This window comes from Thunnus albacares, chromosome 3 (genome assembly GCF_914725855.1).
Source record: "Thunnus albacares chromosome 3, fThuAlb1.1, whole genome shotgun sequence".
Classification (NCBI taxonomy): Eukaryota; Metazoa; Chordata; class Actinopteri; order Scombriformes; family Scombridae; genus Thunnus; species Thunnus albacares.
Genome location: NC_058108.1, coordinates 18,859,094 through 18,874,810, shown reverse-complemented (window position 1 = coordinate 18,874,810; position 15,717 = coordinate 18,859,094). Strand labels below are relative to the sequence as shown.

Sequence of the window (15,717 nt, the reverse complement as noted above, 5' to 3'; positions counted from 1 at the left end):
GATCATGTTAATTGTTTTGTTCCTTGGACTAATCTCCAATGATTGCTTGAATTGGTTTTGTTTTTAAAACCTTTCCCAAAGAAGATTTCAGAGAAAAACAAACTGTCTTTTCCTAGGTGTGAGTTGATGCAGAGTTGGTTGGCACATTCACAAAAAAGGAACACACTGGTGGTCTTGCATAGTTATGGCAAGTAGTTAAAGCAAGTCTTTGCTTTGCTGCAGTCAAAGCAGCACTTTCTAGCTCAGAGCGTAACGTCTGTGGTATGACTTTATGAATCATTCTCTTTTTTCACATGAGTATCAAATGGCTATGACCAAAGTCCTGAATTCCTTTTCCAAATCTAAACATGTCACAACAAATACAGATGGATTCCACATTTCCAGAGTGTCTGCCAGTAGAAAAAGCATTGATATAATCAAAGGAAGCAAGAGTTATTATTCTGTTAATTTTACCAATGAAGATAAAATCTGAGTGTTACAGTTGTGTCAGAATGTTGCTGTTGGCTCTAGTCACTTGTGATTCTATACAGATGAACTGCAGCAAAACCTTCCTCTGGGAAATGATGTTAGACAGACCATTTAACTTCATGTAATGACGCACTAAAATGATAAGATATCAGTCATGTTGGTTGTGTAGGAGTGCACTTATGAACCATGAAAAAGCATGTAATGACATGCACTTCTGACCAAGAGGTGGCGATGTCTATCCACTAAGGGTTAAATCTGACTCTGCAGGTGCACTGTTCTACATGACTCCATTATGGAGCATTGAATATTTAAAATGCTCACAAAGAGCAGAACAATCTCGTATTCTCCCAGACATTTTAAAATATTGCATATGGTGACTGTTTTTTTTTCCATTGCTACATGTTCTATAAAATCACAATAAATAATACACAACAGTTGACAAAATCAGGAAATGAAACTTTCATGACTTCACCCTCAGGTGTAGCTCTATCCTCCCTCTGAAAACAATCTAACACAGCTGCTCAAGTTCTCAGTAAATACTGTTGCTGGTTTATAAAGCTTAAACTTAGGCTAATGGTTTAGGGCCAAAAATATATTTCTGATCTTCTACTATGTTATGAACCATCCAAACATCTCAGATCAGCTGGAAGAGGTCTGCTCTCTGTCCCCAGAGTCAAAACATGGAGAAGCAGCATTCAGTTTTTATGCTCCACATATCTGGAAAAAACTCCCAGAAAACTGCAGGTCTGCTGCAACTCTCAGTTCAAGGCTGAAGGCTTATCAGTTTGCTGCTACCTTTTATTAAATCAAACTTGAGGCTTTTTATTAATATCTTACCCTACACTGTAACTTTTACTCTCCTGTTTTATCTGTCTTATTCTCTTTTAGCTTATTTTTATTTTCTATTTCACTCTTTTTAATTGTATTTAAATGTCTTTTTATAATGCCTTATGTTGCTTTTACATATTGCCTTGATGCCCTTTATGTTTTATGTAAAGCACTTTGAATTGCCTTGTTATAGAAATGTGCTGTACAAATAAACTTGCCTTCCCTGAGCATTGCTGCCCATTAAGAAATTGCAATGAAAAAATAACACAAATAAAAAAGAATCTCAAAGGAGAAAGAAAGACAGAGATATTGATAGATGTTTGGTTCGTATAAGGTCACATTTTATTTGTACAGTTATTGTCTGACAGTACACCACTGTTTTGAATATCATGGTGTTGTGCAATCTGCACTGCTACTCACGTTTGTTTGGTGCTCTTATTTTTCCATTATGTTCAGCATTGCAGAGTAAGACACAAAAATTACTGATAGAATATTAACATTTTGAAATACAAGCTCTATTAAAGTATGTAATCATGTGATGCTTAACATATTGATCAGAAAGATACATTTGTGTCAACATGCATCCGTTCTCAATGACTCTCAGGAAGTTCAAAAGTTGGTTCAAAGTAAACAAAAACTCATCACAGCCGCTGCATTTCTTTCATATTCCATCTGAGAGGGTTTGCTGTTTACAGTGTCTGCCTACAGAGGAGAAAACACCTGTTTTAGAAGTTAGTCACTTCATTTACACACACACATAGAATATGAAATTGGCAGTAGCATGTTTGCTGACTAACCACAATGGAGGGAAATCCAAATATGGTGTCACTGAAATAATTTATGCCACAATTTTAAATTCAGTACCATGGTTTGAAATGGAATGAGATAAATATGATAATAATGAGATTCATTTTAGCTACAATTTCTCGGTCCCAATAGAATCAGTTTTTATAATTAGACTGAGACATTTGCTCTGTTAGTGCCCATTGTATTGTTGAAAGTATCTGCTTCTTTAAGGTTTTTCAACAGCCTTGCCCCACTCATTAAGGCAGTAAATAAGTTACTAGCTTCCTTGAAAGTCAAATGTTAAGGAGAAGTGACTTTCCTCCTGCATACATACACAATTGTTTTCCTTGTGATGGATTCCCAATCACAATGACGAAGTATGCAAACAAACCATATAACATCTTTTTATAACATCTATTTCTGCAAAATAGGCAGAGTTGCCTTTTAGTTGACACTATCCCAACAATAAAATCATGTGGTGTAGCAGTCTTGTTTATTTCAACTGCTTACCCTGAACACAAAGAATTAAAATTTCTCCTGTTCAAATAGGGTCTGTTTAAACATTCACAAAAACACAGTGAAGCTGGACTTACTCAGCTAGTTTCCTCACTTTTATGACCCAAGGAACATTAGGGTCCAGACAAACCTTTTGCCCATCCTTTTTAAGTGTAGCGCTGCGGGATCAAAGACAGATCAGACATCAGATACAGTATTATTGTATACTATGTTAACAGAACAACAATTGAACTTTGCGCCCAGGGCTTACATAATCTCCTCGTTTTTGCAGTGGGAATTAGGACGGTTCACTTCCACTGTTCTTATGTGACGTCCAATGGGCTTTTTCTCCAGGTGAATGCATCGACATCGCAGAATCACTCCTTGATCCCCCAGACTGATACCTGAGGTTGAAAGAGGCCAGAAAAGGATTTCAATATCTGGACAGAAACAATGTATACACACACACATACATATACATACACACACACACACACACACACACACACACACACACACACACACACACACACATATATATATATATATATATATATATATATATATATATATATATATATAATACTGCTGGTTACAAAATGCAGATCACAAACAGGCACTTGATGTAAATCAAGGAGTGCATGGATGCTGCAACAAAGATAGTAAATCATTAAATTCTTATATTTTAACTGTAATTGATAGATTAAACTCACCCTCAGGGATAGCCAGGATAACCAGAAGTACCACAATATTGATGACAGACATATCTGCTCTAAAGCTGAAGTTAGAGATGCAATCTACTTTTTAGAAAAAATTATAGTCAGTAGACTGCAAACCTATGAAGCTCAGCCCTTCACTTGTGACGCAGTTGTAAACTGAGAAAAATCTGCTCTTTATTCTCTCTTTATTTCTCCCTCCTTCACTTATTCCAAGGAACTGAGTTTTTTTTCTCATCATTGTTGAGTCACAATAAAAGGAGGGTTCATTTTTTGTTAATAGTACCACTCACAGGAAACAAGCATGCCTCAATAGTCATTGGTTATTTAGATTTAAGGGAGCTCTATTTGTAGTAGTAAACTAAACAATTTTGAGGAACTTTAAGGAATTATTTCTCAATATGCTTTTATTCTAGTAAGCAAACCTAAGATTTTTGGAATAAAGATTGTTTTCCAATGAGAATTGTCTTGCAGAGATTGCTCAGTGGGAAGCTCTGCAGAATTTGGACATCTGTGCCAAACCAAGTGCATTTATCTTTTCTGTCTCTGTGCTTTTGTGTCGCAGTATTTTGAAGTAACTTGTTTTGAGTTATAACCTCAAAAATATAACATCACCAAGCCACCTCCACCTCTGTTTTTCTTTAAACAAACCACATCAAGTGTGCAGAACAAAAACCCTTTTCTTTTCTGGGTATAATCCTAAACATGGAACATGAATATGACAGTTTGCAACTTCTTATTAAAGTCAATGTTAATATGTGCTGTGCAAAACTAAAGCTGAATTATTACTATGTACTGTACATGTAAATATAAGTTGGAAAGCCTTTACAGTATCATTTAGAGTAGTTATATAGGGGAAGGTTATGAAAAGCCAGCAAGCTTGTCCGGGCATGATGCTTAACGTCAGAGAAACACTACTACACATGTGGAATGTGAACTCCTGCAATGCCACTCACCCTCACATACATGCCCCCACTCAAACCTTTGTGTGAGGGGGGGAAAAAAGCAGTTAATCTTTTACTCCTCCTTCAAGTATTTGCAAATTCCAAAACCCCCTGACGTGTCCCAAAATCTCCAGAGGCTGGCTGTATACCTCTGAGTTTACTTTCTGCATTCTCACTTCCTCGTGTCACTTCCTCAACAAAATGAACAATAGTCCAATGCTAGCTCAGATGAAACTAATTGTTTGCTATTGTACACTTAATACTCATCGGGCACAGTAAAGCTCTAGCATGCCTATCAGCTAACCTCTCAAACATAGACTGGGAACCAACAAGTTTGTGATTCATTCCCGATTTTCCCAGCTCTTGTATTTATCTTTTGTATCCGGTATCAGTGTGTGGTGTATTGTGGTGTGCTGTGTGCGCAGGCATATATCTTTTGCTGGCAAACCATATTTTATGATAAGACCGATAGTATATCAGGCAGAATACAATCAAGTTATTCAAGACATGACATACACTGGAGGAGATAACTATTCAACATGTCAACACGTTTTTCAGTAAACATATTTCCAGTGCAGCTATTCACATGTAATTAAGACCAGACATTGGTATTAACTCAATAAGGCAACACAGCTGAAGAAATCATAATATTCCAATCAGTAAAAAAAGTTATGTGCATTAAATTGGAATGATGCAGGAAAAAAGTATTGAATACGCTAACTGAAATGTAGTTAATACTTTTTATTGATTGGAATGTTATGATTTCTTAAGCTGTGTTGCCTTATTGAGTTAAAGTTAATACTAATGTCTGGTAATTTCATATAAATAGCTGCAATGGAAATATGTTTAATGAAAAAAAAGGCTGACATGTTGAATACTTATTTTCCCCACTGTAAATATGCAAACCAATTCTACAGTATGACACTGTAAAACTACCATACTTTATTCCTGTATAAAGTATATGCAATGCAGTGAAATGCTATGCAATAACTTGCTGCACAACGCATTGTTACGCAACCCTGTACTGATCCTGAAGAAAGCAATATGTGCCAAAAGATTGATTCATAGAATGACTAAGGGCCACTTTTTTTGTATTTTCCTGTCTTTTTGTGCATTTTGTTTTTGCATACTGACACTTGCTAAGAGACTAATTAGCACTAAACATAAAGTGCAGTTGAGGTTAATGGGAGTGCCATTAGTTTTGGGCTTCATGGGGCTAGATGAAAAGTCAGGGGATCACCATAGTTATTGCAATATATCCTGTGGGGAACATGAATAGATATACCAAATTTCATGGCAATTCATCCAATAGTTGTGAAGACATCTTATTCTGTAAAAAAAAAAAAAAAATTGCTTGCTGCAACCTGCTGACACCACATTAAATTAGATTAGATTGCTCCTCTAGGAACCATTCTCCCCTAAATTTTGTGGCAATCCATCTGGTAGATGCTGAGATATTTCACTGAATAAGTAGAACTTAGTTGAAAAGTCAGGGGATCACTGAGGTGATTAGGATTCATTCTCTGTAGACCTTGAATGTGTGTTGTAAATTTTATGGCAGGCCATCCAACAGTTGTATAGACATTTCACTCCAAACCTTATCCTGCCACTAGAGGAAAAAAAATCAGGGGATCACCAAATAATTAGGATTTATCCTCTGGGGACCACATATGTTTTTACATATTTAATGACAATCCATCCACTCTATTTGTTGAGTGATTTCATTCTGGTCCAAAGTGGTGGACCGACAGACCAACTGACATTGCCATCTCTTTATTGTAATCCCTTTAATATTTAACATTATATAAAATGATAAGCCATGATTACAATGCAGGGCCACCAAAGTTTAGTCTGAGATTCACATGTTCATCATAGTTTGGTGATTTTCTACTCTGCAATGATAAAAGTTTCAGTTGGGGTCAAGGGGAAGTTTTGGAATATCCAGACATCTGTGTACCACACTGTCAAAGGAGATTTCATCACACTTGCTCTGTGATCCCACGAAACTAATAAGCCTGTTTCCTCTATTGTTCATGAGTGTGTATGTGCCAAGTATCACTAGTCTCAAGATATGGGGTTATGAGGCTGTTTACACAGTCACTTGTGGGAACTTGCCTCCCTTGTTGGGACAAAAGCTAAGTCCTCATAATGTAAATAATTAATTTTAGGTTGTGGACTTGGTTTAAGTTACGGTTAGGGTAAGAATTAGGGACAATGTAAGTCTCCAGGAAATCAATGTAAGTGTAATGTAATGTCCTTTGAGGTGATGGAAACATGACTATATGTATGTGTGTGTGTGTGTGTGAAATTGAGCATGCTCTACAAAATGAAATCTCACGTATCAGTTACAGCAATGAAAATGTTCATGATTTGCACCTGCCATTGCAATTGTTACACAAATAATTTGACTTACATTAAACCAAGAAATGCCATAAATTTACAGATCCTACACTTCTCTCTCGTCTTCATAGTTTCTATTCTAAAATCATCTGACGTGTAGTCTGTCCCTAGCACCACAGAAATTTGGGGAAAGACCGATAAATGAAGTTCAACTTTTGTAAACTTGTGTTTCCTGATTTATGCTGGTCAGGTGCTGTCTGTCACTTTTTCTTTCTTTTTTTTTACCCATCTCACCACATACATTAGATTTAATATTGAAAACGTTAAATCAGAAACTTTCCAGTGAAGTTAATCACATGCTCTGTATTTAGTCATGAGTGTTATTTACTTCTGGTTTCAATTTCTATACAGTCTAAGTGGAGATGGACATATATGCCTCTAGATGAGATTTGTCATATTTTGCTCCTGTATTCAATAGAGAAATAATTAAGATAGTACTTGTTTTACTTTTAGCTGACATAATGTTGTCTTCTATCCAAATCTTTCAGCTTCCAAATCAGCACGTATTGTTTAGGTTAGGCAAGAATTGAAGTCATGAACAAATGTCAAAACCGCAAAATTAACCCCTCTTTACAAAGTTGCTCCATACTTCCCTCTGTTTTGTGAGTGTGCCTAGAGTGACGTGATGACTGTGAGCAGATGTGTGTGTCAGCTTGTTGAGGTTGCATTACTTTTAAGTTCATGAACGCTTTTGGCACACTGCCTGACACATTCCTTTAGGAATGCAAAAAGCATGAGCCATCAATATACAGTCCAGACAGCATTTGGACAGTTGCACTTTTTTGTTTGTTTGTTTTACAGGCTCTGTGTTTCAGCACATTCAATCTGAAATAAAAATTGATGCACAAAAGTGGTTCAGAGTTGATTGAGAGTTGGTATTTGGATTGAGGTTTAGTTGTCTGTAAATATTAGTATTAAAGAGGTGACCATATAAGTGAAGAAGATAATAATGAGGCTGGAAAAAAAAGCAAAAATCTATCAGAGAGACATCAAAGGTAGTTGATTTGCCAAAATCAACAGGCAACAGTCTTAAAAAGCAGGTGCGCACAGGAAAACGGGAAAAGAGCTGGTAGACTGAGGTGCACAAGTCTTGTGGATGACCAGAAAATCATTTGCATGGTGAAGAAAAAGCCCTTTATGACTGCACAGCAAGTTAACAATGCTCTCCAGGATGAAGGTGTACATGTTTCCTTGTCTACGATCAAGAGGAGACTTCATGATAATCTCAGGGAATTCATCACAAGATACAAAGTCTCAGAAACAGAAAGGCCAGATTACAGTTTGGAAAACACAAAAAGAAAGCGGTAGAGCTCTACAGACTGATGAAACAAAAATCAACCTCATTCAAAATGATGGAGGGAAGAAAGTGAAAGTGAAAAAAGGCAAAGCTCATGACCCAAAGCATAGCATCTCATTTGTCAAATATGGTGGTGCTCCTGTTATAGCTTGGGCATCTATGTCTGCCTATAGAAGTGGCACACTGGCATTTATTGATGATTTCACTGCTGACAGAAGCAACATGATGAATGAAGAGGTGTACCGGAGCATTCTGTGTGCTCACATTCAGCCGAATGCATCAAAATTGGACATTTCATCATTCAGCAAGACAATGATCCTAAACATACGGTCAATGCAACCAAATAGCTTTTCAGGATGAAGCTGTGGAATATCCTTGACTGGCCAAGTCAATCACCTGATCTCAATCCGATTGAGCTGCAAGATTGATTGAAGACCAGAATAAAGACATAGAGATCCCACAACAAGCAAGAGCTGAAGGTGGCTGCAGTGAAGACCTGGGAGTGCATCACCAGGGAAGATACAAAGCATCTGCTGATGTCTATAGGTCTAAGACTTCAGACAGTTATCGACTGTCAAAATATTAAATATGATGATTTGTTTGACTTTATGTGTAGCTATGCAATTATGTTTGAATCCTGAAACTTTGGGTACTCTGTTTTAAAAGGGCTGTATCTCCCGCACAGTTATTTCTATATTGACATAAACCAATTCAAATTAAAGCTCATTGTACAGTATTCCTGTTAATGAACATCAGCAGTTGGGTAACAATTTTCACTTGAAAAAAAGTATGTGATGGTGGCTGCAAAGACTGAACTTTTAACAACATTAAACATGGCAGTACATGCAGGGCGTCATGTGGAAATTCTTGTTTTAATAGCTGTCCAACGGTTGTTCCAGTATGTGAGAGACATGCCAATACAAAGTTAATTATGTGAATTAACTCTTGGTACAACAAATTCCCTTTTCTGAGGGTTGATGACAAAACCTGAGGGCTGCATTTGTCACTTGTCCATAAAGAGATTGCATGTAATTGTTCATTTGATTATATGCCAACTATGAATCACTTGTCAGTTGATCAATGTCTATTCATAAGCAATTAGTAGCAATTGTGCAATCAGCTCAAAGCAATAAGGAAACAGGAAATTAATTTGCTAAGAAAATCTCTCAAGCGTCCCTGTCACAACATTCACTTCATTAACAACTTTTAGTCACAGTGTTTTTCCAAATGAAAATGCTGTAGTGTGACAAATAGTGACCCATGATCCATCTTGATAAATCATTTATTGTAGTCAAATACTTTTCAAGCACCTCACTGTAAATTCCCACTCTTCAGACAATCCAAGCTTGCGCAAGACTTTTAAGGAAGTGACTCATTCAGGAGAGGGCTATAAAAGGTGCCACTCTCCTCTTCAGCATTACAGTCAAAAAGCAAAGCGGAAGGGCAGCAAGAAAAGGAAAGCAGAGGAGAGAAGGAATTAGCAGAAGTAAAAGTTGCCTGCCTTTCTATAACATAGTGCTGCAGTCTTCATCTGAGAGCTTTCTGAAAGACGTTTTTATCTTTTAGTGTCTTAGTTGTTGCAGAATTTGTAAAAGGCAAAATGATGAGCAGCAAAGTTACGGTCACTGCTGTTGTGGTGCTCCTGTGCCTTCTGGCCACCAGTGAAGGTAAGATTATTTTTATTATTTAATTCTATTATATTGTGCACAGTCTGCTGTGCTCTTCCTCTCACTGCATGGAGAGGTATAGAGTATCAATATCAACACTATTGTACTTAACCATATTTGACTCCTGTCTGTTATCAGTGATGAGTCTGACAAGCTTGGGAGTGGAGCTGCACTGCCGCTGTATCATGACAGAGAGCAAACCCATCGGCCGCCACATTCAGAAAGTGGAGCTGATTCCTGCCAACTCCCACTGCGAGGAAACCGAGATCATGTAAGAACTCATTTCAAAGCCTTCATCCCATCTCAGCAACAAACACTGATCTTAACTGTGATGATGATGATAGGACTTTGACATTTGTCTTCATCAAAGATAACTTGTTCTGACTGCATCTCTGTCTCTTGCTTGGTGTTGCAGTGCTACACTGAAAAAGACAGGCCAAGAGGTCTGTCTAGACCCCGAGGCTCCCTGGGTGAAGAAAGTGATTAAGAAGATCCTTTCCAAGTAAGTACAAGTTCATCACATAAGGACAGTATATTACTAAATAATGGATGAACATGAAAACGTTTCTCTACTTTTATTTAACAGAAAATGTCTGTTGATTTGATACACATAGTAAATGTTCTTTTCTGTCTCTTTTCTCTGCAGCAGAAGCTGAACAAATGGTGAAAGGAACCCATATTTCATGAGTCAGAGCTGTTTAAGAAAACAGAAAAGTACCGGGAAATATTCGTGTGATCAGATGATAAAGTCACACACCACAGTCAGCATTATTAATCAACAGTTGAAACTGACAACAGAAGTGCAACTGAATTTATTCGTATTTATGTTTGTATCAAACATGTTATTTATTAACAAGTATCTGCTTGCTTGTATGACACTTACATGTCTTAGCCAACTGTTTGATTTCTCCTACTGTTCGCTTGTCGCTAACTGATATGTTAAACATATTTATTGATGTATTTATGAAATGTAAATCTATCTGGATTCCTTTGTGTAAGTCCGATGACAACCTATCAATTAATAAAACAAGGTTTATATGAAATTGAAAATGGAATTGCTTTGTTTTGTCTTAAATCGTCTTCCCTAAGATGTTTAAAATGACATGAAATATTTTGACGTAAGACAACATGTATTCTTACATATACTGAATTAAATACTACCAAAGGTTTTACAACACAAAAATGAGATTTTTTTTCTAGCATTTTTATTTCACACAAAGAAGAATGAAGAAAGAAATGTTTATAGTGTGCTCTGACTCCACTTTATTATATAGCACTGCCGAGCAATATGATGCTGCTCGTGTAATGATCTGACTGTATTGCCACAGGGTCTAAACCTATGACACACAAATAAATAGATAAATAAATATACTAATATGGTGTTTGGTGTTTGTCCTGATATTTATGTGTGCCTGTGTTCCCACAGTTAAATGCTGTCATCAGTGTTTTTACTGTTTATTCAGCACTTTAAAGACAGTTCCTGTCAAACATAAATGTTTACTCATTATTTTACTGAATACATCTGTAGGTGACGTAGATTACTTGCTTCATGTTGGAAAAATTTATTTCTGCTTTTTTGTTGACCAGCAATGTTGACATTTCACAATGGTAATGCTTAGCCTCAGCAGCTGTGGCGACTTTCACAATGTGAAATGCCAAAATGATCCAGTGAAAATCACTGCTGCTTTTTGGAACTTATGCTGGGTACAGCATAAGTTTATAAACAACTGTTTATATCACGCCTCCATTATTTTTTTTATTTTTTAAAATTTTATTTGCACAGTAAAAACAAAGCAGCATAAAACACATTAACAAAAGAGAGGAAACAAATTGTACATGTGAGATTTAGAAAAGCCCTAGAGTCTTATGGTAGTAATCTCACCTCATTATGCATTATAAGCAAATATGAAAGTCATGTGATCCACAAAAGTAAACAAACAAGCAACTACAGAATTAAAAGCAAACATAAAGTAGGCAGCACAAACCAAGCAAAGATACAAAACAGATAAAATAATGTAATGAGGGTGTGTGTGTTTTGGTGTATGTGTGAGAGAATGTGAAGCAGGCTGATGCAAAATTTTAAAGTTTGGTATTTGTTTATGTTAAAAATTGTTAGGATCTTGAGCTGATTGAAGAGAGGGGCTGAGTGGTCAGCCCATCTGCTAAATGTAGCAATTCTGCAAAACTTTTTCTGCAAAATATAAAGCTTATAAAGGTAGGTGGGATAAGTCGATCCCCAAATAATGTTGCAATATATGAGGTACGGATAAATTAGGCTATAATTAAGAGTTAATAAACACTTCTGATGAACCAAACCCTCGAAATTTGCAGTTGATGCCAATAGATTTTTACATTTTTTTGCAAACAAAATGAATATGATTCTTCCAGCTTAGAGTTTCGTCAATCAGAACTCCAAGGAAACTTATGGATGAGTCCTGGATAATTGGGTTATTTTCAATGGAGAGACAAGAATTAGATTACATATCTTTGTCACAAATGTTTGATAACTACATTTGAGGGATCATTGCAAAAAATGTGCATTTATGTATATGTTCTGCATATACAAGATTATCGGCTGATATATCGAAATTGGAATTTTTTTACTCCCTAATATTGGTATCTGCATCAGCCCCAAAAATCCAGTATCAGTCAGGCCCTGGATATGACCTCAGTTAAATTTATTTATAATTTTAGAACAGACTGAAAAATGATGTACTGGTTGTTTTCTTGCAGATATCAGGCAGGTTCTTTGGCTACAACATCAACACCAACCAACCGTCAGATTGCCACACATCCAATACCCGCCCTTTCCAGTACTGTTGGCGAGTCACTCTCACATAGGTAATTACATGGTATGTAAATAGATGTTTGGTCTGACTCTGATCATACTCAGTGATTCCTTCTACAAACACAAGCACAATTGAAAATTTGAGGCAAGGTGGTAACATACACAGTATATAAAGTATAAGATTTAGTCCTTGTGGACTATTTCAATGTGTGATAAATGTGTAACCAGGAAAAAATTTTCAGATTATAGTTTGACCTCCATTATTTGATTTTCTGCAGAGATGACTTTGCTGTGGAGGGTCTTGGTTTCATTGAAGCTGAGGAAACCGCTATTCACCTTTTGGAAACAAGGTAAGTTAGTTATCAATGGTATGATACTCAATTCAGGCAGGTAACAATACCTTGTATGTATGTATTTTTGCAAGATGGCTGAAAACTATGATGACTTTTTTTGTGAGTAATTCAATTATTCACTCATACATACTAGGTTGGCTGCTGGCTGAAGGAGGTCCACAAGTACTTGCACTTCGGGTATAATTATGCAGTTTAATTTTCCTGTTGTGTCACTTTTAAAAGATTATTCAGTGGTTTTATTCAATGTTACATATGCACTTGGAGTACTGTTCAGAAAGAAATTATATAATCTAACAGTTCCCACTGAATCCGTAGGTCAACTGCACATCCTGATGTATGCCAGCAAGTTCTTAAGCTTCAGCCCTCCAGTCTATAAAGCTTACTGGCTGGCCTGGACTACAACCACCATGTCCACAGAGCACCCAAGAGAAGCCCCAAGAAAAGCCCTGACGGCTCAATAGAGTATTTTATAAGCATAATAAATGTTATCAAGACTATCTGGTGGTAGAGGTGTGGAAATTTCTCAATTCAAAAATGCATTGCGATATGCACTTACTGCATTGTAATTACCATGCAGTGACAGAACAGAATAATCAGGAGTTTTCAGTCTACACAAAATTATAGCCTAGAGAAGACTGGGGATGGTTATAACATTTTTGACATTTCTGTCTCTAGCTTGGAGCTCTTTTAAAGCAGTGCATTTAAAATGTGAAGCAAACTAGTGACGTGTCTGCTATTAAATGGTGTAGCTGTTATCTCTGCCACACAAACAGAATATGCATGGTTTAGTCTCAAACACAAGGAGTGAAATGTTATAATTGACCCCATAGTCTGGGTTAGTTGTAACATATCCTGGGGTGAAATGTAACATTATGAAATAAAGATTATGACAACAACTTAAGATAATGAAAACTTTTTATTCAACACTTGATGTGTGTGTGTGTGTGTGTGTGTGTGTGTGTGTGTGTGTGTGTGTGTGTGTGTGTGTGTCTGTGTATTCCAAGTATGTGAGTCACCGTCAGAGTCACAGTCACTTCCTTCTCTTATTCATCAGTGAAAACCTTGCTTCCACTATGGTAAGTACATGTGGAAGTTCCTTTGAGCCCTTCTCTTCTAGCTTCTTCCTCTCTTTACAGAATTTGTACAGTGTGATGTGACATATACCGTACATTTTTGCCACAGATTTCTTTCCCTGCTCTTTTACATCATTTGATGTTCTTTTCAAAATATTGACAGGCTGTCAAGTCTGTCAGTCTTTCTCTTCCTGTCAGTCTTTCTCTTCCAAGGCCTAGGCATACTGAAATTCAAAGTAAACATATAAATACCATGGAATTTTTGCTTGGGGTAGGTCACAACCATTTTTTCACATGTTGTTACAACTAACCCAGACTCTTGTAGCCGTGAACTAGCTTACCTTACAGTTAACAACTAAAACGTTAGCACTAACAACTTGCATGACAGATACCTACACAGACACATAATTAACATGATTTAAGTTTGATGAGTTTATCTACAAAGCGGGCAATGCTATAACAAAAATGAACGAAGTAAAAAAAAATACTTTCTTACCTCGAAAATATTTTTTTATTTCTAAAAGCAGCTGTGTCTGCCACAAGGTGCTACTTCCTCGCATGTGCAGAGTGAATCAGGTGATTTGTAACTTGTCCCTCTCTTGCATTGAATTGTGGGCAAATATTAGGCTAACATTCCTTTTATATGCTGGAAGATATGGTGAGAGAGGCAGAGACCGACCAGTAGTGAGTGATAAAAAAATGCCACCCAGTATTTTAAAGCGGAGAATCGTTGACAGGTGGATCATAATCGAATCATGAGTCCAGTCAAGACAGTGAATCCAGATCAGTGTTATGTTGGATAGAGATAAGTTGATATTTATAATGTTTATTTTTTCTGTGCCTTTTTAAAAATGGCAAGGAATATAAAAAAAAGTTGTCATATTTTGTTTTCATATTCTTGTCCAATCTCTAATTTCAGACACCGCAAACTTTATAATACAAACTCAAGGAAGAGGAGTTTGTATACCGTAAAGGAGAAAAGGACTACAGTTACATCCCAGATCTTCAAAGGGCAATAATAAAGAAACGGGTGTTCTCAGGACGTGGTCTGCCTTGACTAACAACAGTGAGGCCAGATGACAAGCGTTAATGTGGAGTGCTGTCTGGCATGGGAGCTATTGGAGACACAAATCAGCAGGGGGCAGGGCAAAAACTTAAAATTGTATGAGTTAGTAAACAGTTGTATCACTTGATAAAAATTATCACTATTGTTAACTTCCTAATTGTTACTAAGCTGTAAAAGGCACAATAATGTATTTGAAAATAAGCCAGGCCTCATCTGGCAAGGCCAAATTCTTATTTCAATTAGGATTATTTTAAAACAAATAAGTCTTTTTTTTCCTTCAAGATGTAATCATCCATAAATCAAACTGTCTGTTCACACATCCAATTCTTTATGCTCTTTCCACAGGTCAGACATTGCCACAGATGTAGAGGCTTGCTATTGCACTTTGAAGAATCAAGAATCCTATCTTCCAACACAAATCAAAGTTTATGTTGGCCATTAATAATTGACACTTACATACCTGTGCATTGTTACTCTGCAACCAACCTACTTTGTTTTACCCCTATTCAAAATAAAGCTTGACAACATTTCTAAAGTGATATTATGATTATGATTATGATATTATCACTTGTTTTTGATAAGCTCCTTAGACATTGCACGCCTAGTGTTGACCCAGTGATTCTAATTTCTATATTGTCTATGAACATATGGAAAGTGGTCATGAATTGACCACACACAGCAGCTTGGAATGACCACTCTGTGACCAGGACCCAGAATCCCGCACTGCCAAGCAATAAACTGTCTATATGCTGTATAATGAAAGTGTTGGTTGTCTTCTCCTGCATCTGAAAGGTCAGCTACAGCACGTAAGTCCAGTTCCAGATCCTCCTAACCAG

At 36.7% G+C, this 15,717-nt stretch overlaps 2 protein-coding genes and 1 long non-coding RNA gene across 4 annotated transcripts; 2 read left to right on the top strand and 1 right to left on the bottom strand.

Moving 5' to 3' along the window:
- Positions 1-1,611: 1,611 nt before the first annotated feature.
- Positions 1,612-3,471, bottom strand: LOC122979396 (interleukin-8-like). Its single transcript, XM_044346804.1, has 4 exons — positions 3,291-3,471; positions 2,849-2,981; positions 2,676-2,756; positions 1,612-1,998 (listed from the first exon to the last, which is right to left on the bottom strand). Exons 1-4 carry the CDS (start codon positions 3,340-3,342, stop codon positions 1,986-1,988), a joined length of 279 nt encoding a protein of 92 aa, XP_044202739.1. The 5' UTR covers positions 3,343-3,471; the 3' UTR covers positions 1,612-1,985.
- A 5,862-nt stretch (positions 3,472-9,333) lies between these two features.
- Positions 9,334-10,784, top strand: cxcl8a (chemokine (C-X-C motif) ligand 8a). Of its 2 annotated transcripts, none has more exons than XM_044346803.1 (4): positions 9,334-9,601; positions 9,740-9,872; positions 10,017-10,103; positions 10,251-10,784. In XM_044346803.1, the coding sequence occupies exons 1-4, from the start codon at positions 9,535-9,537 to the stop codon at positions 10,255-10,257; spliced, it is 294 nt and encodes a 97-aa protein (XP_044202738.1). In that variant the 5' UTR covers positions 9,334-9,534; the 3' UTR covers positions 10,258-10,784. The 2 variants fall into 2 exon arrangements, with proteins under 2 accessions (XP_044202738.1, XP_044202737.1); XM_044346802.1 differs by having other exon boundaries at positions 10,248-10,784.
- Positions 10,785-12,340: 1,556 nt separating this feature from the next.
- On the top strand, positions 12,341-13,268 carry LOC122979398. The gene is made up of 4 exons (XR_006402847.1): positions 12,341-12,442; positions 12,668-12,739; positions 12,876-12,919; positions 13,058-13,268. It is a non-coding gene; the product is annotated as an uncharacterized LOC122979398 (long non-coding RNA).
- Positions 13,269-15,717: the final 2,449 nt, after the last annotated feature.

What these genes read in the sequence shown, in the direction of transcription:
- LOC122979396 (XM_044346804.1), bottom strand. Translation starts at nt 3,342, where the DNA reads ATGTCTGTCATCAATATTGTGGTACTTCTGGTTATCCTGGCTATCCCT. An exon ending in TATCCTGGCTATCCCTGAGG is followed by an intron (nt 2,982 to 3,290) that starts GTGAGTTTAATC and finishes TTTCAACCTCAG; the next exon opens with GTATCAGTCTGGGGGATCAA. An exon ending in TGCAAAAACGAGGAGATTAT is followed by an intron (nt 2,757 to 2,848) that starts GTAAGCCCTGGG and finishes TTGATCCCGCAG; the next exon opens with CGCTACACTTAAAAAGGATG.
- cxcl8a (XM_044346802.1), top strand. Translation starts at nt 9,535, where the DNA reads ATGATGAGCAGCAAAGTTACGGTCACTGCTGTTGTGGTGCTCCTGTGC. An exon ending in CCTTCTGGCCACCAGTGAAG is followed by an intron (nt 9,602 to 9,739) that starts GTAAGATTATTT and finishes GTCTGTTATCAG; the next exon opens with TGATGAGTCTGACAAGCTTG. An exon ending in TGCGAGGAAACCGAGATCAT is followed by an intron (nt 9,873 to 10,016) that starts GTAAGAACTCAT and finishes TTGGTGTTGCAG; the next exon opens with TGCTACACTGAAAAAGACAG.